Below are 25,032 nucleotides of genomic sequence, written 5' to 3' on the forward strand. Positions count from 1 at the left end.
TCCAGCCGAACCCTCCACATTGGGTTAATTCTTCTCTTCTAGTGCCACGAAAGTCCCCTAAGCAGTCAGCAAAACAACTCTTCCATCTTTCGCAGTAGCTTTTAAACCTGCTCAAATGCTCCTCTACTAGTTTATGCCTAACCAAATGCTCCTCTACTAGTCCTCCCAAACCCCCCCTCTCCAAGTCAATCCAAACAATTGCTTTCTAGATACTGCCAACGCATGGCTTCCAGAACTGCAAAACAATTTTGTTCCTCCGGTCTAAAAGCTCCCCTTAGAGCTTCTTTTCATATATTTCACTAGTTTCAGTTAATTTATATTCCATGCAAGGAAATCATTAGTTTCATATCATGCCGTACTTACAAGTCATTGATTAGTTCAATATATTGTTTGATTTGTGGTAAACACATAGGGGATAGCTTCATTCAATATACAGAATGTATGATCTACATAGTTAACATGGATGAAAAAACGGTATGATTTGCAAGCCTAAACGGATTGTACCCATTTGCACTAGGATGAGATGGTTAGTAGAGCTGGATGCAGACAAAGACCTTTGGAAGGTTAGAACACTGGGACCAATTTACACAAAAAGTGCATGCCCATGCGCTGGCAGGTGAGGGGATTCTCATGAGGGTTAGAGTGTTTATACTAGTGTGCTAGGGGTTAGAACACCCATGCCAAGGCTTCTCATTCCATGCTAAGGGAATGCCATGGGAGTGATCCTCTGGGTCGGGCGGAGTATGAGCTTGGAAGCAGCTGGCTACTACCCTTTGGGGAGAAAGGGCCTTGCCAGTCCCAAGCGTGTTTCCCACCTTGTGCTCCGCTGGCGCTGGGCTGGCAGAGGGATCGATGGCTCTGCTTCCCCGTCCTCCTGGCTGGATAGTTTGGGTCAACTCAGAGGCCTGAGGAAAAGGAGCAGTTGAGAAGAGTTAGAAGGGCGGAGATAGACCTGGGGAGAATCCCAGGTTGGGTTTTGCTATGTTGGAATGTTTCATGTGCATAGAGATGGGAAGACCCCCTTGTAAACAAAATACAAAAAAAATTAAGGCTGCTCTCTCCTGACCTCCTGTAGAAAAAATGTGCAGCACCATATAATGTGGCCCGACAAAAGAAAAGTGAGAAAACAAAAATCACTGGTGCCAAGGAGAAGGTCAGGTTTATCGAGGGGGTAAAAAAGAAATCCAGATTGACGATATTTGTGCTCAAAGTGTGCTCCCACAGTTCAGACAGGTTCAAAAGTAAAGTGACAGTAATAGTAGTTGTCACCAACATGAGTGGAGAAATCCCCACTTTAGGAATGCAAAATAAACAGCTTTCTCTGGGAGTGCACATGTACCAGTAGGTCCATGGACGCGTCAATAATCCTTTATACGGGGTATGTGCTTTATTCTTACATTAAATCTTTAGTCTTTTTATCAATGGATTGCACTCCCAGTAGCAATACATATTTCTTTCAATCCTTTATTTTTTAGTACCACTTCCTACCGTAGCCTGGTTTTCACAGATGACAGTATAGGCTCTCCATACCCACCCTTTAAGTGTGAGAAGCATGGGAACTTAACAGCCATAAATCTGGACTAATAAGACATATATCCAACGAATCTCTCAGAAGAGCCAGGAGCAAAGCAAAAAGGGGTAAATGAATGGTGATGTGGAAATGATACAGCTGGGGTTAAGTTTTATTATTTGTGATGGTGGTGGATAAAGTCATTTATGAAGCCAATGAAACCCAGTTACACAGGTCAGAAACCAACCAATCAATGTAACATTTTCTCCTGCTACTTAAACAATTTCAATTCTGCACCTCATGGTAATTGGCTAATCGGTCAGCAAATTTTCCAGAAGAAAAAAAAGAAACACAAACACCATAACCATTTCCCAAACAGTGATCAAACATTCTCTTCTTTTTACAACATAGCTTACCTACGCCATTATGTACAGCCCCACCACAGCCAGTGGTTCTTCGCCATTTCCAATGATTCACCTTTTAATAAAAGCTGATGCGGACCTTCACATGGGGCAAGTACCTCATGTTGTGTATCTCACTCTTTGCTTACGTACGTGACGGATGTTGATTGCTAGCTTTGTATCATGTGGTAAGTGGCACCAGCTGGTTTTGAGGAAAGCTATGACAGGGGAACGAAAGGGAGAGTGCGATGATTGCCAGGCACTGAGACTCCGGGTGGGGCCATCCCCAAAAGTGGGCAAATGCAGGCAGGTGGAGGAAAGAGCGAAGTGACAAGGGACAAAGAAGGGGACATCATACGCCTAGCTAGGAGGACAAAAGCGGGGACAAAGAAGGACCAGTAGTAGTTTCCACTGTGCCTACTGGCTGACAGTATTTTAGAAGAAGGCTGATGTGTGAGATGAGAGTGTTGGCAAAAGAAGAGTCAGGAAAAAAAGGATGGTCAAGTGCAATGATGCACAATTTTAAATAGGGTGCGAAGGAGAAGAAAGAAGATGAAAAATGTAGGAAGAAAGTCAAAAGGCCCAACAATCAAAGGAAGTGATTGATGGCGAGGGCCTGGAAGGTTCTCCAAGTTTTTACCCCGATCTTTCAGTGAGAGAGTACCAAATTAGAAGGTGAGAGGCAGGCTTCAGGTGAGCTTTGCTGAGAAAATAATTCGATAAGTGTGACACATGGCTTTACGAAAGAACACACTATTAAGCTGAGAAAATGTTAACCAGTTTAGTCAGTGTTCCAATGTATCTACGAAAGCTGTATAGCAAGAGCATTACACATCACTGCCTATACCCCAGTAAGTAGAGGTAATTATTTCAGCATTGAACACACTCTTCCTCTCCTCAGCACTCTGCATCCATAACCTCTACATTGCTCCTACAGCCTATTCAGAGGCAGTAACCCTTAAGCATTTTAATGGGAAGCACTCTCATGCCTTTCACTGCAGCTCTACAACAGCTAATACTCGTTGCTTATTCTGAACCCCTACTACGGTCAGGGTTTATACACTGTCCCGTACAGCTCCCGGAGACCTGGTTTTGCTAAACTCGTAGAGTAAGTTCATCTTTGCCATTTCCTACAGCTTCCCAACAGTTTACGCTGCTACACTACTTCATATAGCTTCCCAACAGCTGGCCTTCCAACACCTTTCCTTGCAGCATCTCAACCTACTCCCCTCCTGTATTTTGCCCTGTATTATCCCCATAGCTAGCCTTCCTACACAGCTCCCTTCAAGATTCAGTGAGCACGCTCCCCTACACACATTATACCCCTCTTCAATAGCTTTACTTTCTTCACCTTCTTCACAGTTCTTCAGGTCAGCAATTCTACACCTTTGTTCAACACCAGAGCAGCTAGTACTACTACACATTCATAGTATGCACTGATTCCATGCTCCTGCCACCAGAACGAATTTCAACAGGTTATAAGCAAAGGTCCTTTACACCATTTTGAGACTGCAGTAAATCTTGCATAGTTATATAGTCCCTATAGCTCATGAACAGCCAGTACGGCTACACCATTCTTTACAGATAATCCACAGGCGGTGTTGCTACACCATAAAGCATTGCTGATCCACATGCAGTCCTACTACACCATTAAATGTTATTTATCAACAGACAGTGCTCCTACACCAATATGCATTTCTACCACTGCCATTCCCCACAACATACTAGAAATTGCATTGCTACATCACTCCTCTGGGAACACTACTAATTAGCAGAATTGCCCAATTCCCTACAGTTCACTTACAGCTCAGCCACCATTTTCTCCAGCACATCAGATCTAGTGACGTAACATTGTTGCTTAAAGCTCACCCAGATCTGAGGTTGCCACACCATTCGCCGAAGTTGGAACCGATACATCATTCACTGTAGACTTACCACAACAAACGCTTACACACTGTTCCCTAGTACACTTAACTGAAGCTGCAGCCGGTGCCATTTTTTACGGCTTACTGCCGCTGGTGGTGCACCACCATTCCCTGTGGCTAAACCACAGTCGTTCCATGTAGCTCAACTACTGTTATTGACTGTTTGCTACGGCTCAACACAGCCGGTATCATTTTGCAGCTAGAGTAAAGCTAGTGCTATTACATTTCCTGCAGCTGAACTACAGTCAGTGTTTTTCCATCATTCCCGGTAGATCAAGTACAGCTACTGCTGCTACCCCATTACCTACAGCTCAACCATGGCCAATAAGAACATACCAATCCCTAAGGCTCGACCAGAGTTAGTGTCCATTGCCCAGAGCTCATCGGCAACCAATGCTCCATTACTTCCCGAGGGTCCCCAAATCACCATTGACATTACCAAATGCTCCAACAACTCCAGCAGGCATATACCATTCTGGTCATGACTGCCTTAAAGGCTTCACATTACAATATGCTTATGACCTGCTGGTCAGGGCTCTATTGGTTGTTAAGTAGATTCTAATAACCTGCATAGTCTGAGGCAGAAGGGCTACAAGGCTGATAAAACAGTCCACCAACGGAGGGTAGAATCCTCCCAATTAAAAAGGTAGAAACCGAAAAACAAACTTTGGAGCTATTTTTACCAGAGTCATTCCATTGTCTTCAAAAGGTGCTCTCAACATTCTAATGTTCCAATACTAATTATTGTTTTATTTGTGCCAATACAAACGTGTGGCAAATGCCACAACTAATGAATCTGTACTCCTTAGCTCACAGCCCATCACGGACACCGCCTCCTGCTGGAGATGTAAGGGACAGGAAAAGCTGAAAGTCTTCACGAGGCTAACAGGTGCCTCGTCCTGATATTGATTGGTAAGAGACTGACCCGTCCCAGCACTGTATCCGCAGAGACATCTAATGGTTATTTAACAATGGCATGCGAAGGAACGTAAATGCGGCCAAGTGTGTAATTAAGACCATGACTCCGAGGCAATGTGCATGAGAAGGGGAGTGACCAGGGAAAACGCTAAACCTTGCTTAATTGACAAGACATAACACTGAGGCCCAGAGCGGCTATACTGGAACAGCTGTTCTGGGCAGCTGGTCTACTAATGAAACTGCTGAAGGGGGCTAGAGAAGGAGGGCTGCTGAGGAGGTACAGCGAGAGCTGGATGCTTAATGTGGCAGGACCGTTGATGGTAACTAAGGTGAGGACCAGAAGGATAAAGGGCTGTATGCATGCTGCACTGCCCTAGATGGCACCCTGTGACAGGTACATTGGAACCACTCTACTGCCCCAAGTTACCAATGCACAGGTCTGGAGAAGAGGAAAGGAGAGTGAAAGGACAGATCACAGCATGTAATACTAAACTCTCAGCGCTTTGAATCACACTCCTAGGATCTTGGGAGGCTCAACCAAACACAACTGCCCCAAGGCACTGAAAACCTACAATGTCAACATGGGAATTGGCCTCTCCGCCTGAAGAATAGTCTAGACCGGTCAAAAAGACGCGTAGAGCTGTTCTAGTATGAGGATGAATTTACATGAAGGCAAGGTTGCCTTCGAGGCATTCTGGCTCCCTAGTCGAGGTACATTTTTACCTCGCCCCTGATGAAAGGGTTTATAATTAGCAACACTCCCAGTAAGGATCATCATTGATAGCCACCACCCATGTAGTCTTCATATAGAGACGACCCTTGATGAAGGGGGAAGGGTGAATGGGGAAGAGGTTTAGAAATGAAACGTCCCATTTGGAAATCCTGACGTGCGTCATAATAAGATGATGGATTATAAACGAGTCAAAAGTAGCCCCTGGTGCAAGCAGAAGCCCATTAACATTCTGGACTTGGAACTCTGGCTGCACTGGAGGTTAAGCAACCCATCTACTAAAAAGGTAGAATCTGGTTATGGAGAGGCGTAGTGCAGCAGCCAGAGCGGCGGACTCTGGAGCATGGGCATCATGGTTCGATCTCTGGTGCTGGCAGCAGCTCAGCATCATATGACTCAGGGCAATAGCTCACTTAATCTCCCTGATGGCCCCCAGCGCCTTGAATCCTTAAGGCGCTTTAGATTTAAAAAAATAATAATAATGGTATTTATGCATATACATACAGTAAACAGGGTAGCTTCACTGCGGGAAGCCCACCGGCTAGCATCCTCTTGTAGTTCGTAGGAGTAATGTAGGGAGAAGGAAGGAGAAAAGTGTGACTAAGTGAAGAGAGAATATAGCTTAGATATGATAACATCTATGTAGCAGTCAGGGGTGGATGTTATAGGGAGGGATATAGGCATTAAAAGAAGTGTGCAGTCAGGATTATTTACTTTAAATTGTTTAGTGTCCCCCAACCTACTATCATCCTTTGCTGGATCTCATTGGAGACTCAAGTGTTAGCCTCAATTTTCAGAGAACACCAAAACTGTTGCTGGACCTGTAAGTTGTTTCATTTTAATGATGCAACTGATTTCGTGGTGCAGCTCAACAGTGAGTGATGTGTAAAGTTTTTACCTGGTTGAGCAACAAATACTATGGTTGGTACAATATCCATATCTGCTCTGTCAGCATGCAGCTTCGTGTTCGGTGGTTATAGTTTTAGTCTTTGTTTAGCTGCATTTTCTCCTCTTACCCCCTTGTCTTCCTGATTTCTTTCTCCTTTCCCATGTTACTACCCTCTCAATCAAATTTGACATTTCTTCACTTTTATCTATCAAATCAGCTTTCTTGTCGGACCATTGTCCTTCACATGTTCCTGCATGTGCCTCTGAAACCATTAGTCCCAGGTTGCTTGACATTTTCAGTCTGTCGCTCACCTCAGACTCTGTCCTTCCATCTTGGAAACAAGCCCCAACCATTCCCTTGCTCAGAAGCCTTCGGTCTACACTTCTATTTTGATTAACTACCGACCTATGTCCCTTCTGCCTTTTTCAAGTAGAATTCTCGAGAAAGCCATCAATACGGAGATGTTTGATTTAATTGTCATTTCCAACTTTCTCAGTTAGGGTTCGGTTATTGTCATGGTATGGAAACTGCGCTCTTAACCACCGCTGATGAAATTCACTAACTTGGATCGAGGTGGCTATGCCATCCTAATACTACTTAGGATCTCTGCGGGCTTCAACATGGTTTCACATGAAATCCTTATTTCTTACATCTTCAACCAATATGCAAGCATGCTCTGGCTTGGCTACATTCTATCCTCACATACAAAATTCAAACTATCCATCTCCTCCCTTTACACTCGGAGTCTGTATCAGTCATCTGTGGAGTTAACCAAGGATCCTCTTTGAGCACAACCCTTTTCACATCACTCCCGTTACGTCACTCGCCCGTTTCTTTCAATGTAACCTTTATCTCCTATGCCAATGACAAAAAAAGCCATTGTGTTTATTAGCAAAAACATCAATCATACTCACGACAAGTTCTATCTACATACGACATCCCTTATCAACTGGCTGTCTGACAACTCCCTTAATTTAAACCAACAAACCAGAAGGACTACTCTTTGGGGATTCAACTTCCATTTGTTCCACGTTTTGGTGGTCCACGGAATTTGTGGCCATCTCTACCCTGGTTCTAACAGCTAGAAATATCCAATTTCTTTTTGCCTCCTCCCATTCTTTTTCCTCTCAAATTGGTTGTGCCACTGCTACTTTCTTACAATATCTTTTTATGCTCAGGAAAATTATTCCTGTGCTTCCTCTCTCCTCCAGCAGCATGCTAGTCCTGGCTCTATTTCCCATCTTGATTATACGAACACTCTTTATCTGAGCCTCCCTGCACATCTTTCTCATAGGCCACAAGTGATTCAGAATGCAGCAGCTTGCTTCATCATCAGTTCCCTTCCTTGCACATGATTTTTTCTGTAATCCAGAAACCTCACTGGCTTCCTATCACCTAGGGTTCTGTCTCTGCCACTGCAGCTTCAACAACTCTAATGCCCTTTACCTGAGAAGGAAACTTGATATACTGCCTCATCCACCCTCTTAACTCAACCTCCACCTGCCTGCTCAAACTCGCTTACTGCGGATGAGTTTGCACTGGCGGCCTCTCTTCTCTTTCTTTGTAGCTAAATATTGGAATTCTCTTTCTCCCTAATTTTTCAAAATGCATCTCACCTTTTACAAAAATTTAAAAACGGGCTTTTCTTGTCAAATAGTCTTTCTCCTCAGCCAGATCCCTCGGTGCCCGGATACCTATCTGTGTAGCAATTCACTTTGCAAGACCAGATCATTAATTCAAAAACAAATGAAGCTCAATCTCTAAATATTGCACTTCAATGGAAGGTTTTCCAAAGTGAACAAATTCATTAACTCCGTTCACATGAAAACACAAGATCAGATTGACTGCTCGCCCACTGAACACCTGGAGACATTAATTTTCCGTCATACCCTAACTAGGTGGCATTTTGCAATCACTCAGCAAGAGGCTCCTCGTGTTTGTTGCTTGTAAGCTCCCAAACAAGATTCATTGACAGCACGTTTGTAGGCCACACTACCTGGCTAGGTATATTGGCCCTGGGACTTGCTGCTATTTCTAAAGTGAGACACTGGGGCCAATCCAAGGAGACTAGGGCCCCTAGCTCATGCTCAAGAGACTGGCTTTTGTGAACTAAGGATCCTCATGCTATCAAATAATTTTTTATCTCCTCGTGTGCTTTTCCTGTGTAAAACGTTTGGGAAATAAAGGAACAAAGATATTCCTAAATCTAGTCATCTTAATTTCTATTCTACAGCACAAGACGTAGACAGAATACTATCTGATTAAACTCTACCCAGTAGTTGGGGAAGCTATCCACTGCACATGCTTCCAAAGAAAACCAGGAGGCTCAACAATTTCAGCAAACACTATCATGGCAAGAGAGGGCCAAGCTAACACACATTGTGGCTGGAAGAAAAGTGGCAAGAGGACCCACTCTCGGCTCTCGGATACAACCAGCGGGACTGGAAGATCTGGCCTTTATCTTTCAGTGACTAGCACTAGAACCATGCAAGGACAGGAAGACGGGCACGCAATCACCTCTGAGTGACTGGCCTAAGGACCATACAGGGGCAGCTGGTGATGGCTTAGCAGTCCAATTGCACATTTGGGCAATGGAAGAGGTTAATAATGTGACTTTTGCAAAAAGAAAAAAAGCATAAAACTAGAATTTAAGGGCAGGAGTGACAGGCTTTGGCCAGCAGGTAACTGGCACTGATGGTGACAGGGAATGGTAAGACGATCACTACATCTTTCGTGGACCAGCATGAATGAACGCAGGATGAGGATAGTAGGATTACCAGGACTTTGTCAATTTATGGGTGCGGTATCTGGAAAAAGCGAGTAGGGGCAGGCTTTCACCTCCCAGAGAAAGACCATGGAATTGAATCAAAGGTTTGAGATGTCGAATTTCAACTCAGAGTGGAATTGATTGGGATGATTGGGTAAAAGGAGCATGTTTTTGCCTGCCTGTGACTACCGCTGCTGTTAGCTGAGGAGGACATGAAAAAGCCTTTGGCAGTCAGTGAAATACTTGTGTTGAGTAAGGATGCTAAGCATAAGACATCAGGTGCTCTAAACCATCCGTGGTGTATCAATTAACCTCAGCTTTAAATGTTCCTTAATTGGGAAATAGACCTCTTGACCATACTTTACGCCAACAGTAAAATGTACATGACATTCTTGGTTTGTACCTGTGCTTTGCGTCCTCGGTTCACATAGGTGCAGACTGGGTTGTAGGCTCCAGTGCCACACACATACAGGTGTGTCCTGTTCCAGGGTTGTACCAGGCGAATGAAATTCCCACATTCACCCTGTAAGACAAAAGGTGTTCCAAGAGATGGGAAAAGATGCAGGAAATTATAGGGCACACCACAGTCAACTTCATATAACTACCCTACATCATGCAAATAATTGGCCAATATACTGCACAACCATATGGTATCCAATAGAACTCAACTGGTCAATGACATTCCATTTACCTCATTTGCACGATGAATGACTGCTACATGTTCAATCTCACAAGTGATTCCAACATATGCAGTATTGAGACATTAATTCCTTGATATATGTAAGCAATTTGCTGAAACAATGTATAAACCACATTTTTTTATTGGTTTGTTTTACTTTTGTACATACATGAACAAATGGTGTAGCTGACATAACGGAAAGTGTAAACGTGCAACACAATGTAAAAATCTGCTTACGTACAACATCCAGAGTCTTGGAACATACTAAGGTAATGTCCATCTCCTGTCGATGTTGTTTCTTATAGCGACAGCCTAACGAGATGCAGAATTTTTGACATTTATCCAATCTCAGTTCTGGCGTCAGGCACCAGTGTTGAGTTAATGGCACACTGAGGAAGGTTTTTTTGCGCAAGGGGGACCTTCTTTGCCATATCCAGTCCGTACTGCATTGCAGTCCATATTGAATACAGTTTTCATATAGGCAGGGCCTCTGAAATCATGAAATTCGTCCGCCACTGCTTTTTTGCACAGTTGTGGTTTTGCTGCAATAGCCGCATAATTCATCATCTGCTGCATAATATGCCGATTTTTACAACAAACAAAATTTTTTTTTAGATCAAACGTATCAAAAGTTAATAAAAACGTGGTGACATGCTCACGCACTGTGGAAGGCGCTTTGCAAAGGTTAACTGGTAATCTTTGAGTTTTTTATTTCTATTTTTGGTTGTTAAACTGGTACTAATGAGATTAAATCTTAGCCCAGACAGTATTACCAGGAGGGAAAATTACAAAATAATGAAGTAATATTGCAATTTTTTTTTAAATCACCACATTATATAGCATAATGTAATGAACCTTGATGCATAATTTGGTGCTCCTGTGCCACATAATTCCAGTGACCTGGGGTATTGGGCATGACCTGTACATTTACATTTCCGCCCTTTGCCGGCAGCTGCTTCACAGCCTCAAGTGCGCATGAGTCAATAACTAACGCACAAGGCACGCAGGCGAGAGCAGCAGGAATCCAGACTCCGACTGCGCATCTGCGAGTGGCGCTTTTTATTTCAACACCACCACTCCATTTACATGACATTACATTAAGCATGCTGCGCATGCCTAGTGTAGTGCAGGAGTCTGGAGATGGGAGCCTGCTCGGGCGGTGATGTACAGTCGCCCCATGCCCAGTCAAATGTTAGGATACAGCCTGAGCCTAGTAGCCGCCCCCAGACATACCACTTGCCAATCAAGCAAAAGAGCGGGGAGAAGTTATTCCCATGTGTGAGAGGAGACGTGTGTGATACGACGCGGAACCGGAGGAGGAGATGCCTGGTAAGTTTGTCTTTATTTTCTTCATTTGATTTAAATAAACTTCTCCCCCCCCCCTCCCCGCACGAACCCCCCCACACCCCCTCCCCTCCCCCAGTCATGCCGGCCACGGCTGGCAGCACGAAGTCATTACACACTGTTTTATTTCTTTCATTTGCACGTGCAATACAGAACCCACTCCAATGTTATGCCCGTGAGAAAACGCGTGTTCTCCCATTCCTACAAAATGGGTGGATTTAAGTCCTCGCTGCATATATGCATTGAAGATCTTTCCCACTCACTGAAACACGACCTATGTGAGAAATTTCACCTCTCACCCCAACATTTTTTCCTCCAATAAGTATCAATAAAATGACGTGTGAAGAGTTGGCTCCGGTGCGCGGTGAAGCGTGAGTAAAGCGTTTCAAAAAAAATATTTATCTTAAACATCTACACTCAAAAGTACTTTTACACTATGGCGTCAGGGCAGTGATCCTGGTTTGGAACTGAAAACATGCACACTTTTCATTTTGTGTCATTTAATTATTTCCCACACCTTAACTTATAGCAGAAGACAAGTGCACATATTAAAATGGCGTCTATCTCGGCTATTTATGGTTCTAGAATGTAAACCTCCAACCCATTGGCGTAGGGGTAGTGCCACCTGAGTAGAGAAGAGATGCCCAGAACCATCGTCCAGAAGGAGGAATACCCAGAGGCCTTTGCGTCTATCTAAAGTATGAGGTGCTAAAGGAACTTTGTCACTTTACAACTAGGCTGTCAGAAATAGGTTCAAGGGTGCTGGGAGGAAAACTGCACACTCTGGTCATCTCAAGTAGTATCAGAAAACAGGTATTGTCGTACCTGGAAGGGGAGACACTAGAAGCTTTGAAAGACAGTGGACTGGAAAGTCACCAAACCTCCCAGTCTAGACCACTAGCCGTCATATGGGAACAGGCGACCTGGCATTACACACACCCCTAGAGTTACCTGGCACCGATTCCCCGCAGCCGAGGTGAGGTACATTTGTTCACGTGGGGACGTTAGATGCCTGAAATCACAGAGTGACCCTCAGTTATTAGTTGCAGCTGCTGCTCTGCTGACTGAATGCCCGTGTCATCTCCTCATGTTTAAGTCAGGCTGACATTAGTCTTTGGTTGGGCACTAGATTTGCGGGGAGCGTGAGCTGCAGGGAGTGGGCTGTGGAGTGTCAGAGGCCGTTTGCGAGAATTGCTGTATGGTTCTCTGGCCCACTCGCATAGTCTTTTGTAGATACCCCCCGTTGTTTTCCCGGGAGGCTGTCTGGCAAGTAAAAGAGTAGGCGCACACAGACTGATGCATGCAGACGCTCATTATACTTGGGTAGCACATTTTCGCCACACCACTTTGAAAATACACCAGCCGCCACTGGGTTGCAGGCGATATGCATGTTAGGAAAGTTCCCAGTGCCTGCAGTGTCACAGTTCTCTATCTCCATGCTTAGAGACGTCTCAAAGGCCTCTATCGGAGAGATACCCAAGAGCACTTCTACCACCCTTGCAGTGGTGAAACATGCAACTGTGTGTAAGTGGGAGGCAGTGAGAGGGTGCATGTGGGAGACAGAAGGATGTACTGGGACTGTACCTGCTGCATGTGAGGCGACCAGGCTCAGCAAATGCTCTATCTTTTGGATCAAATAATGGACTGTTTTGTTCCGCTCACTTGAAGATCCCCAGCTGTCAATGCCTCACAGCCTCTTGGGCATACAAAGCGTTTCACACTTCCGCACTGACAGGCGGGTAATTTACTCTGCCCCTGAAAGTATGGCAAGGCATACGGTCATGCACTTTACACAGATTTCTGAGGACTGGGGTTACATTAATAAACCTCGCCTCTACAAATATTTCTGGGTTTCCTGTGCCTCACCAATGAGGCGTGGGTGCAGCATATGCACTTCCGGGTAGCATAAACCAACGGGGGAGAGGGGGCTTCATTGCTAGAACACTGCACCGCTAGTGCAGCGCCTCTTGCCAGCGCTACAGTCTCAATTAATTAATTAGCTGAATAAATATTTGATCAGGCGGAGGTGGGAGCGAGGCAGCCAGCCAGCCCCGCGTTGTATTGTTTCCAAGCAGCAGCGCCCGAGTTCGGTTTCCTCCTTTAAAGCCTGCGCTTCCGCGGCAGACCAGGCCAGCGGTTCGGCGGGGATTTACAAGGAGCTTCTGTCTTGGCCGCGGGGACGAAAGTCCCCTTTGAAACTGGTGCGGAAAAACAAACGCACAGGGCCGTGGGTGTGTGGCAAATTTCAAAGAAACCCTCGCACAGCTCGAATGCAACAGCTGAGAAAAAGGACGGCGCTCAAGGTCAAGTCCAGATGAAGAGCAGCGAAAACCCACAGAGCTTCAGCTGGTGCACTGGTGTGGGTTTCAGACAGGAAGCAGCTTGGCGAACTCTGACCTCTCATTTCCCGTCGGCTGCGCCTTCGAGTTAGCACCTCAAGGAGGTCTGGCAAAGCAACGGGGCGCTACGCAGGGCCAGCAACCCTCTTCCTGTAGGCCTACTGGCTGCAATCTGTGCAGCAGGGAGCTCCCTTCTGTCTGTATAATTTGTAGTACTGAAAGTTCTGGAGAACTGTGGAGTTCTCTCTCACCAATTTGCCTGTATGCATTAATTTTTTATAAAATCAACACATGGCTGAACGCTAAGATCTCAAACTCAGTTTGGAAACAACATTAATAGGGTTACACTTATTTATTCGGGTTAGAGGGGACAGTTGCCCCATAAGGATATCCGCCAATAGTATATTCAGGTTGTAACAAACAACACTTAACAATGCAACAGTCTTGGGGGGGAAAATGCCAACCATAAAACTTATTGGTACTGTAAGATGTGCTGGACAAGCGAAAATAAAGTATTTTCAGAGATGAATTTAAGATATCAGAGACATGGAATTGTTGAGAGTGGTGGGGGAATGGGTGTAGGGGACACCACTATAGTCGAGGTGCATTTTTGGTCGATTTTCGCAGCTCACACACTGGCTATTCAGGGTGTGCTGCAAAATATGAACCCCTTTTAATGTACCCGTATGATGATGTTCTGCTTCAGTCTCTGTTGTCTTTTCAGCTTCCACACTTCTAATGGTTTTGAGGTATGTATTACATGCGGTTTAAGACCATTCTTTGTGTGTTGTTTACTTAGACTGCCCCACAATATATAGGAGTTGAAAACCATACTTAAGACGAGGTTTTCAACAACAGTATATAAATATTATCTATTTTATAAGCAATTTTATATAGCAAAAGTGTGGCCCAGAGGTATCAAAGTGCTTTAATAAGATAAGTTAACAGGCATGATATAGACAATTGCGGTGCCTAAATAGTTTAATGTTAGGTTACAAGTACATTACATCTGTACATCAGTTTAATAATATATACAGACAAAAATACACAGAAAGCCATGTTTCCAACCGTGAGTAGAAGTTGGTCGTGGAACACCGAAGAAGGATGCTGCAAAGGAAATGAGAGAGGAGGAGGAGGGGTCCAGGAATGAGTGAAGACTGGGATGGACTGATTGTGACTGGAGGAGAGAAGGAAACACGAAAAGCGTGACTGGAGGAGAGAAGGAAACACGAAAAGCGATGGACATGAACAAGAGACAAGAAAGGGGAAATAGGTTCAGGTTATCTTAAGAGCTGATGAGAAGGTGGCAATTATTGTTGGCTTACATTTACTGCTACAGAGTCAAACTGTTGAGAATAATGCTTTGGTGGCGTACGTTTCCAAGATTAATCCTTTACACTGCTGTACCTGGAATACATATGTTTTTGGTAATGAGAAGGAAATGGATAGTTACAGATGCAGGTCTCATGGGAACGGTATTCTGCTCTAATGGCCCTGCACGTTCAAAGATGCCCAACCAACAGTAGCGCTGGCCTGTAAGAGTTCAGACATATGCCTGTGGTATTATGGGAAGGAATCCAAGGCAGGGGCTGGTTCTCGGGATTGTGTTTCTTAAGATTACTTCCTCCACTTTCTTTGACGTATCTTCCTTTGCCCCGAGGAGACAGGGGGCATGTACACAGTTGTTCTGTAGACAATGCTGACCTCCTAGTCTTTCATGGCTGGCATCTGCATAGTCGTGCCACATCCCTGGGTGAAGCAGTTATTATACCATGGCCCGTCTCAGACTATCCTACTGCTGAGAAGCCATATGTTACAAATTGCTTCCAAAAACACCTGAAAACCAACACCAGAGTTCCTTCTCGAATGACGTCCTTTGTGTCTTTGTTTGGTACCAGACTGGGAAAGAGGCATGATATTCCACTTATTTTCATATTTCGAAAGGGATTTCGCAGGCTGCATGGTCCCACAATCCAATTAGGAGCTGAGCCAAATCTGTACAAGAACAAAGGGATGCGCTGTTCTATCTTAGATCAATACAGGTTCTGCAACTTCCATGGCAGGTGTGCATAGTGCACAAAGTGTAAAAGGTGTTTCTTTCTGCTCTGCTGAATCTCTGCAATGTGACATTTACCAAGGATTTCTCTGGTCCATTGCAAAGTGTCCCAGCTGCTTAAGACAGACAGCTCACCCAACCTATCTGTTACCACTATTCTTGCCTTCATTACTCTGTCTGATATTTTTGCTTCCTAGCAATGCATTCTGCATCAATTTTAGCCTTTCTCAGACTGTCATCTTTGAAATTATGCTCTCTTATTTTTGTTATGTGTACCCTATCTCTGTCATAGCCCAAATAAGTGCTTAATTTGAGCTGGTGGTGGCATGTGGTGTCAACTGGCACCTATGTTTGGGCACAACCTCAACATAATCTCCTACGCCGACGACACCCAGCTGATCCTCTCCCTGACCAACGACCCCGCCGCCGCCAGAGCCAACCTGCACGAAGGGATGAAAGAGGTAGCCGAGTGGATGACGACCAGCCGCCTGAAACTGAACTCGGACAAGACGGAGGTCCTCATCCTGGGCTCCTCACCCTCCGCCTGGGACGACTCCTGGTGGCCTCCCGCCCTGGGCACCGCACCCAAACCGACAGACCATGCACGCAACCTGGGCTTCATCCTGGACTCCTCCCTCTCCATGACCAGGCAAGTCAACAACGTCTCCTCGGCGTGCTTCAACATCCTACGCATGCTACGGAAGATCTTCTGGTGGATCCCCACCGAGACCAGGAAGACCGCCACCCAGGCCCTCGTCACCAGCCGACTGGACTACGGCAACGCCCTCTACGCCGGTACCACCGCCAAGCTCCAGAAGAGACTCCAGCGGATCCAGAACGCCTCAGCCAGACTCATCCTTGACATCCCACGAACCAGCCACATCTCCGGACATCTGAGAGACCTGCACTGGCTCCCCGTCAACAAAAGAATCACCTTCCGCCTCCTCACCCACGCACACAAAGCCCTACACGACCAAGGCCCGAGCTACCTCAACAGCCGAATCAACTTCTACGCTCCCAAACGCCACCTCCGATCAGCCAACCACGCCCTCGCCGCCGTCCCCCGCATCCGAAGAGCGACTACAGGAGGAAGGTCCTTCTCCTACCTGGCCGCCAAGACCTGGAGCTCCCTCCCGACCGACCTGCGCCTGACCCAAGACCACCTCTCCTTCAGGAAGAAGCTGAAGACCTGGCTGTTCGAGCAGTAGCGGCACCCCCCCACCCCCAGCGCCTTGAGACCCTACGGGTATGTAGTGCGCTCTATAAATGTCATTGATTGATTGATTGATTGATTGATTGATTGACCTGTACTGATTTTTACTCACAAGACTCAGATCCAGAGCATGAGACAATAAAACAAATAAGAGGCGAGATGGCAGGTGTGAAAGACAGAAAAATAATGACAAATGGAGAAAGTAGGGATGTAAAAGAACCTGCAATAGTGAGATAACAGGACAGAGTTTCTGCTGGTGGATGAATCCGGCATGAGGGGGAATCAAGACTACACAGACGTGGTGTGCGGCACTACCCCCCCCCCCCCCAAAAAAATAGGCAGTGCTAGGCTGTGGACCTCAGAGCAAAACTTTGGGCCCGCCACTTCCTATTGTATAAATTAAGCACTGGACCGACTTCTTTTAATAAACCTAGACCTCAGGTTCTCTGGCTATCCATTTATGTCCCTGGTCACCTTTCTATTCAGCTACTGCGGATCTCCCACTACATTTGCTCATTGCCCCATTAATGGATCTCAACTTGGATTGTGTAATGAGGGGGGCTCAGCCCTGCACTAGTCTCGCTTTCTATCAAGCCCCATTGGGCAAGGTGCTTCCTCAAATCTTGCATCTGTAACCCCCATGCTATTGGAAGCTAATTACTTGAGATCATGTAAGAATTGTGTTCCTATAACTCCTAAAAGACATATGGTTCACTTTCGTGTTATCTATGCCTTTGTGGCTGTGTGACTTCATCGCTGTACATCTAAGGCTTTTGTGACTGTAAATCATTCCAGGCAAACAACCTTTTAGCACTATTCAGTACCTTCTTCAAAATAAGATCTTCTGTTATATGGAGTGTCTGTGTGCTCTGTATGTGATTCAATACTTTCTACAGGGCAACAGACATTCCCAGGCAACCTCTAGCATTTTCTAGACACTCACCCTAAATGTCAGTTTTATTTTATTTAATACTTACATTTATGTTCTTTCCCGATAAAACACATTCTTCTATCCGTTGCTCTGAAGCTGGCCAGTGGATCTATGGGAAAAAAACAGACATAAGCTGTGTGAACACGTCCTGAGGGCACCTCAAAGCAACACTGGCACATAAATAACACAATGTAGCAAACCTGAACTCCAATTAAACAGCAGAGTTCAAACATTGTCCACTCCATATTTTAGCCCTCTGTACCTCCACTGACCTGGAGAGTTAACACTCTTCTCGTGTCATAAAGGCATTAATCTACCCTTCTCCATACTGCACAGCACGAACACACCGAGTACCAACAGCACTAAGGCAGTCACCAAGCCCTTTGAGTCCCTCTTAAGGCTTGGGAAACACTCAAGAGAGGTTATACATGGTGGGAAAATACCCCAAAAGATCGTTCCAGACAACTTAGTCAATTATCAAGCATACCCAACACCACGGAGTAATGGGTCTCCACTCCTGCACTCTACTGTTTCTCTGCCGTGCCGCTTCAACCTCTTTCTTGGGATAGTTAGAGTTCAAATACTCATCTTGACTCCACCACTGTTGTTCGACAGGGAAGTTACGTTGGTTGGATGAACTTCAAATGATGCAGTGATGGAGGTTGATTTAGGCTTCTTGCAACAGTCTCACAGAGAACACGAGCCATGGAAAGCAACAGTTTGCCTCTGACATGTTGGGTGTTGCATCTATATGGAAAGGAGCAATGTTGGCATGGCTGGAGATGGTCATATTATGATGGGAGGTAGTTGGTGGATGTTCTAGCTATAGCCAAGATGGAGTAAGCCTAACCAATAACATAAAACGGGTGTATGAGTGTGTAGATGGATATTGGGGAGGATGCAGGTGAAACTAAGTGACATAGATATGCAGTCAGTCAGTCAGTTTGTAGCAGGCACTGGGTGTAGAGGCTAAAAGTGGGGGCAGCTGTGATGTGATCATGCATATAGAAGCTGCTGTGAATTCAGAACAATCAGTACACGGTGAGGGGATTTACAGTTCAAAGTGGGCAAGATAAATGAAAGTTCCATGTAGCACCATTTGTCGTTAAACACTGAATGGGTTAGATAGGCCATCATAGGAGAAGGCTGGATAATGGAGGTACAAAAGTAAAGTCATTAGGAATACTGTATGCATAAAGTTATGATGGGATGGTGACTGGCAGCTTTACTATGGAAGCTATCTCGAAGACTTCAAACAGAGTTGGTGTCACCAGAGGCACAAATGGTGGTACATGCAGCACATAGAATGCTAGAGCTAGTGACAATGAAAGGGCACATGCTTTGGATGTAGATGCTTTAGGGCTTACATAGTAGGAAGATGGCTTAATAAAATACTGGTGCTAAAAAGGAGGTTACATCGGTAAACAAGGAGAAAGGAGAATAAAATGGATAGTGAAATACAGGACAATGGGGGAAAGATAGTAGGAAGGCATAGTCGAAATGTTGGCAACTAGTCTTTACCAGCAAAAATGTTGTAATAAGAACATATAACGCCTTCATTTGAAGCCCCCTCAAAAACGCAAATCCACACCTAACTACATTAAGCAGCACATTTAAGTTCCAAAGTGCAGACTTTTCAATATCATGATATGCTAAAAAAGCTGAACCTTATGTATTGTGTACTCTTTACTTCCCTCACCAATCTGGAGACATTGGAAATGTAATAGGCAGGGATGTTGTGGATAAATTGGCATGTGGGTACAAGTGAATTGGTGTTTATGAGAATCAAATGCATATTCATTTGCTCAGTTGTAGATAAAAAAGAAAAAGACAGACATGGTGCACTTTAACCCACCAATCTTACCACACATGAGAGGAAAAACACTCTAGGCCTTATTTAGAGTTTAACGGATGTGAGACGTCAACCAAAAGTAGTCGAGTGCTCCAGCCAATTTTTTCAGTCTCAGTTTAAAGATGTTAAGTTCGACATCTGCCATCTTCTGGTGGATGTTCTGATCCACTAAACTCTAAATTAGGCCCTTTGTTCAGACCTAAAGGCTTGTAAAAAACCTACATTAAATTAACTGAATCCCCCCATGCGTTCCAATTCAAACAAGGGATGAGGGCTAGAAATGAAGCAGATCTTTGGTGGAGTAGTATCTTTGGGGTGCATTGAAGAAAAGGAAACTTTGAAATGTCGCTTACAATCAGAGGCTCCCTGTTGATGTCATGCAGATCCAGGGACAGAATGTAGTCCTTGCTTCCCACGTACATACGGTCGTGATCCTCGTCCTTGAGCAAGATGCGGTAATCTGTTGTGTTGAGCAGGAAGCTGAAGAAGTGTGCAGTCCCCGTTGACTTCAATTCTGAAACCAGATAGAGGTACGGAGGGATCAATAATAAAGAAAAGGGATACTTTCTTTTCATGTATACTGAAGTTAAAACATGCATGGAACGCCAAGAGTATGATTTTCTACAGCAGGCAAGTTATAGTAAGTAACCCATCAATGCTTTTCAAGCAAGCCTATGCCACTTTCATAAGAGCCTCTGCTATTCGGTGGCAAATAAAAGATAATGATTCTTACCACTGTTGCAAAGCCCAATTGGCCTAAGTGGTAGCAGATCAAGTATATTGGGCATCGTTTCAGGGCTGGATCTTTTACTTGAAATTTGAACAGTGAGTTCGAAAATGATACCAGCCTTGCTCTTGCATACAGTATACCCCAAACTAATCAGGTTAACACTTCATAAATCAAAATACAAATACAATCAGGATATTTTACCATGTAAAGCCAAACACTGCCCTGTCTACCATCACATTTTGTGATGAGCTAAAGAAAGGGCTTTCATGCATGAAGGGGTGAGGTCCATGCAAATGGCAGATACGTATAGAGAATGTTTGTAAGCACACATGGTGTGGACTACTTGTGGACTACATGTAGAATGAAACATCAACAACATTAAGAAAGTAGTAGTCAATTCAGCATGACAGCCCATGAGCAAGGTAAGAATCAGCGAGTTAAAACTAGGAAGAAATAAACATGTGTTCAAAAGGTAGGCAACTAGTTCTTTCTATGGGTCCTGGTTCGAACAAGGAGGATATCTGAACAGAAGTCTAACGCAACATGACAAGACAAGTTTTTTTTAACTATACTTCAATATAGTTTGCCCTTACGAGGGATTCGATTAGGTGAAAATATTCATAAATCTTAACAAATTCAAAGTTGTTTCGAACAAGTGGCTCCACAAAATGTCTTGCCCGGGCCCCCACAAATCCTTAACATGACACTGGTTGTATAAAAAGAATTTCTTCATAGTAGAAGCTGATAGAATCTTTCAGATTAGGCATATAAAACAGGTTAGGCAGCTCCAGTTAATTCTTTCCCCACAGTTTTGAGTTGTCACGCCGCATTAAAGATTGTTTGAGGCCCCAGGGTGGTTGAAATATACTTTTATATAAGTCACGATTCTTCTCCAGTGGGTCTGACAATGTTATAACAGGGTTGCAGTGCAACGTTTTTAGAACTGTAGCAGAGGAATGGTTCTCCCCTCAGGTTAACTTTGATGTGAAGCAGTGGTCTGATCAACTTATGTCATTTAGTACATGGTGTGATCATCTTATATCATGTCATTTATTACACAGCAAATCCCAACTAACAACATGGTTGCTATATATTTGGAGTATGTTTATTTATTTATGTATTTTTAATTTATAGTTGAACCTCTCTGAAACGTCAAAGAAAAGCAAAGGTCCCATTTGGGGCTATTGAACTTTTAAGTGAGTTCTACTCTACTCTACTCACACCTATTCTCCCTCAATCAGACTCCTGGTTCTGGGTTTTAACTATTCAGTCAACTCTCATTAGAAATAGTACCACCATTTACGAACAGTGATCTATGTTCACTCCGGGTTTCAATATACCAACGCACTGCATGTAGGGCTGTCAATACAGTTTCTTCATTGAAGGCTTGGAAGTTTGTGTGGTTATTGGGTGGACTATTTTTAGCTCCTCTTGAACACCAATACATGCCACACCTCACTCAGAGGCTAGATAAAAAGGTCTTCTGCCTGAACATAGTTGAACAGCATTGCAACATGAAGCAACACGAATGAGCACCCATGTACTAATTAACATCTGTCTAACCTGCCGGCTCCTCTCCTAAGAGGAAAGAGAAAGACCCTGCTCACCTTGGTTTCAGTAAAATTATACCAGAGCTCAAGCTCCAAACCTGCATGCTGGTAAATTTTGTTTGGAGTGATTTTCGGGTGCAGAAGAAAAGGGCTAGCAAAGGTGAGTGATTCTTCACCCACCAACCATTACAAGGGGCAGTACTTCACTTTCAATATGTAGTGAAGGAAGACACAGTCGGGGCCTTCCTCCGGTATGGTAGCTAAATCTTCCGGGTGTAATATCTGATCGAGGCAGGAAGAGGTCTCCATCTCTTGAAGCCAGTCCCATTCATTTCCAAGCCCTAACTGACTTCCTATCTTTCAGCATCACAGGTTCAGTGCAGAACAGCCCAACGTGGTAGGAAGACGGAGTGATTCCTCTCTGCAGAGAGCCGAGCCAGCACAGCAGGAACCTACAGGATGCCAAGATCTCCAGAACATGATCCGATCCTGCACCTGCTACACCAGCGGAATGTCCTCCCCAATCCCATAGACATCCCACCCGCTGCTTCTCTCCCATACACACCACCCTCTTCCAAAGCATTCGATATCTTCTCATTAATTAACCCGAAGGTGCTTGACACCAGATCTGTGGAGCTAATGACTACTGGACCTGTGGTCTCCTGGTTCTTGCAGCATCAAAGTTACTAAAAACAGGAGTGACAGGTTTCTAAAAGGTCAGGCCTTGCTAATGGAAAAACGTGAACCATTCCTTAACGTGGTGAACGGAGAAACTTATCCTCTTTTACCTTACCTCCTCCTCGTTCTCCGCCTCCAAATTGGGCCATTCTTTAGAACCAACAAGATTAATTAAAGTGGTTTAAGAGCAAAGATGTGCCTGTACAAATCCCTTCTGCTTTAAATGCTAACTGATGGCAGTAGCAGCTTCTCAGATCATGCTGAGAGGAGGCCCACTTCTAAATATAACACAAAAGACCTTTATTAGGTACCTGCTTGGGCACAATGAAGATGCTCAGGAAGAACTTCCCCTGGATTCCTCTCCCAGCCAGGAAAACCCTGATTCAGTCACTCCTGGTGAGTCAACTTGATTACGGCAATTCATTGCTCGTGGGAATAAGGGAAGATCTACTATCCAGACTACAGGTGGTGCAGAACACGGCAGCCCGCCTTGCCCTCATCAAACCGGCCCCGACTCCTTCTGCCCCCTTTTGAGCCAGCTTCACTGTTAGGAAGAGAGCTATTTTTAAGGTGCTCTGTATGGTCTTTAGAGCACTACAGGGAAAAGGTCCCGCCTATCTCAAAGAAACTTATTTTGTACCAACTGGTTCAACAGCTAAGATCAAGCATCTGCAATCTCCTGTGCATCCAAAGAATACACAGGGTTAAGATGGGGGGGGGGGGAGCCTTTTCACATCTGGCTGCCAGTCACTGGAATAGTCTGCCACAGAACATTAGGGCCTGTGTGGATCTAACTAGTTTTAAGAAACTACTTAAGACCTGGCTGTTTTAGATGAGTATGGCCTAGGAGTACCTATTTCTCGAAGCGCCAAGAGATCCCCCTGGGGATGATTCGCCTGTGCTCTATAAATGAGTAAAAGTAAAAGTAAAACAAGATGTCCATCACTTTCGAGCCAACAGCATCCAGTCAACCATGAATAGGCAACCTTGAACTGCTCAAGCAAATGCGGTAACCGTCATATAATGGATATTCCTGCATTGCAGAAAGAAGCTGCTTATCACACGTAGCCCATCAGGACACCTATGCCCTTTAACCACATGGCTGCTGGGCGTTTTCCCCCCCTGTGCTGGAAAATGCCATTTTAGTGGCACCATGACGAGCTCAGCTCGTCATCAGCACACGACACCTTTTGGTGATGACGAGCTGAGCTCGTCATCAGCATCGAAAGGGTTAAGAAAGCAAAGCTTGGTTTAGAGTGAAATCAGTCCCCCGTCCTCGCTCTAGGCAGCACTGTAGCAACTGGTTGATGGCGTGACTCCTCTAGCCGAACAGTAAAGCCCTGCCACCCAATCACTGATTATTTTGAGTGTAAAAGTGTTTATCGGCTCTTGCAGAGTCACATTCAATACTGTCACTTCTGATATACGCAAATCATGGCTCCAGGATCCTACCCAGCTTAGCTGCAAAAAGGAAGGCATGAGGCTGAACAAAAATATTCCTGCCTCATCCCCGCTCATGCTGTCCTGTACCTCCCTCTTGGCACCTCTGCTTTCTTTTACGGTTTGCCTACCCACTCCCTCATTAGGGCTTGCTGTGTCGCTGCCTTCTCCACTCCTACCTATTCCATGCATCCCCATCACCCCCCATCTCTTAAGGTCAGGAATAACAATCTTTATCACCCTTCCTTTCCAAATGCTAACATTGCAAACCACAAGGGCTACCGGCCTTTGCTCAACGATGCCCTGCTACGTGACAGGATACCCATCTTTTGCCCACCCTGTAACGATTTAGGATTTACGGTCCCTCTTCCTTGCGCATGCTGTGGTGCCAAGTGAAAATGGAATTGGCCTACATGAAGCAGTGAACCTGTTGCCTTCATATCAGTTGTATTGAAATCTTTACTTCATGCACAGAGACATTTAACATATGGTGTTTAAAGCCACAGCTAGATTTGCAGTAACACGTTACCTTGGTCGCACAGGGAATTCTTTATAAATGACCTACATAGGTAGGGTTGGATTCATAACTTCTTGGCTACCAAAAATTACCAAATCACTAATTCGCACTACTTTTTCGACCATAAAACATAATTTTTCTCTGCCCTAACCATTCAATTATGGCACGACAGCAAAATATGCTAAAATATTTTGCTAACTGCTTTCCCCTGTTCCTTGCCAAAAGCGAATCCCTGAAGGCTTCGAGGGACAACCTAAAAAGGCAGCAAATTTACCAACCAGCAAACAAGTCCTCAGACTATTACAAGTTCAGAGATCAGAATCCGAAGAGATTAATTTTTGTTGATAAATTTATTGGGAGGAATTTGAAGGTCATGGCCTTCCCATAGTTAATCTATGCAACACTGAGTCAGATAGAACATTCTGGCGGCTACGGCCAACAGCATCAGAGCAGAAAAATACGGTCGACTGCAGACTTGCGTTTGCAACTGTGCAGTTTGCAGTTTTGTAATTATAGTTAAGTGTAAAAAGGTGAGCTAATTCTAAATAAGTCTTTCAAATCAA

At 44.7% G+C, this 25,032-nt stretch overlaps 1 protein-coding gene across 2 annotated transcripts in view; it reads right to left on the reverse strand.

Annotated features, from left to right (window-relative positions):
• The window catches only part of SEMA3F (semaphorin 3F), a 371,011-nt gene that overhangs the window by 92,651 nt on the left and 253,328 nt on the right, over positions 1–25,032 (reverse strand). The window contains exons 3-6 of one of the 2 annotated variants that reach the window (XM_086949651.1): positions 19,908–20,068; positions 17,749–17,811; positions 9,544–9,663; positions 816–905 (exon numbers count right to left, since the gene is read on the reverse strand). In XM_086949651.1, coding sequence (XP_086805777.1) covers positions 816–905; positions 9,544–9,663; positions 17,749–17,811; positions 19,908–20,068 — 434 coding nt within the window. The remainder of the gene's footprint in view (positions 1–815; positions 906–9,543; positions 9,664–17,748; positions 17,812–19,907; positions 20,069–25,032) is intronic. The other variant, XM_086949652.1, reaches the window with a different exon arrangement.

This window comes from Lissotriton vulgaris, unplaced genomic scaffold (assembly GCF_964263255.1).
Source record: "Lissotriton vulgaris unplaced genomic scaffold, aLisVul1.2 SCAFFOLD_509, whole genome shotgun sequence".
Classification (NCBI taxonomy): domain Eukaryota; kingdom Metazoa; phylum Chordata; class Amphibia; order Caudata; family Salamandridae; genus Lissotriton; species Lissotriton vulgaris.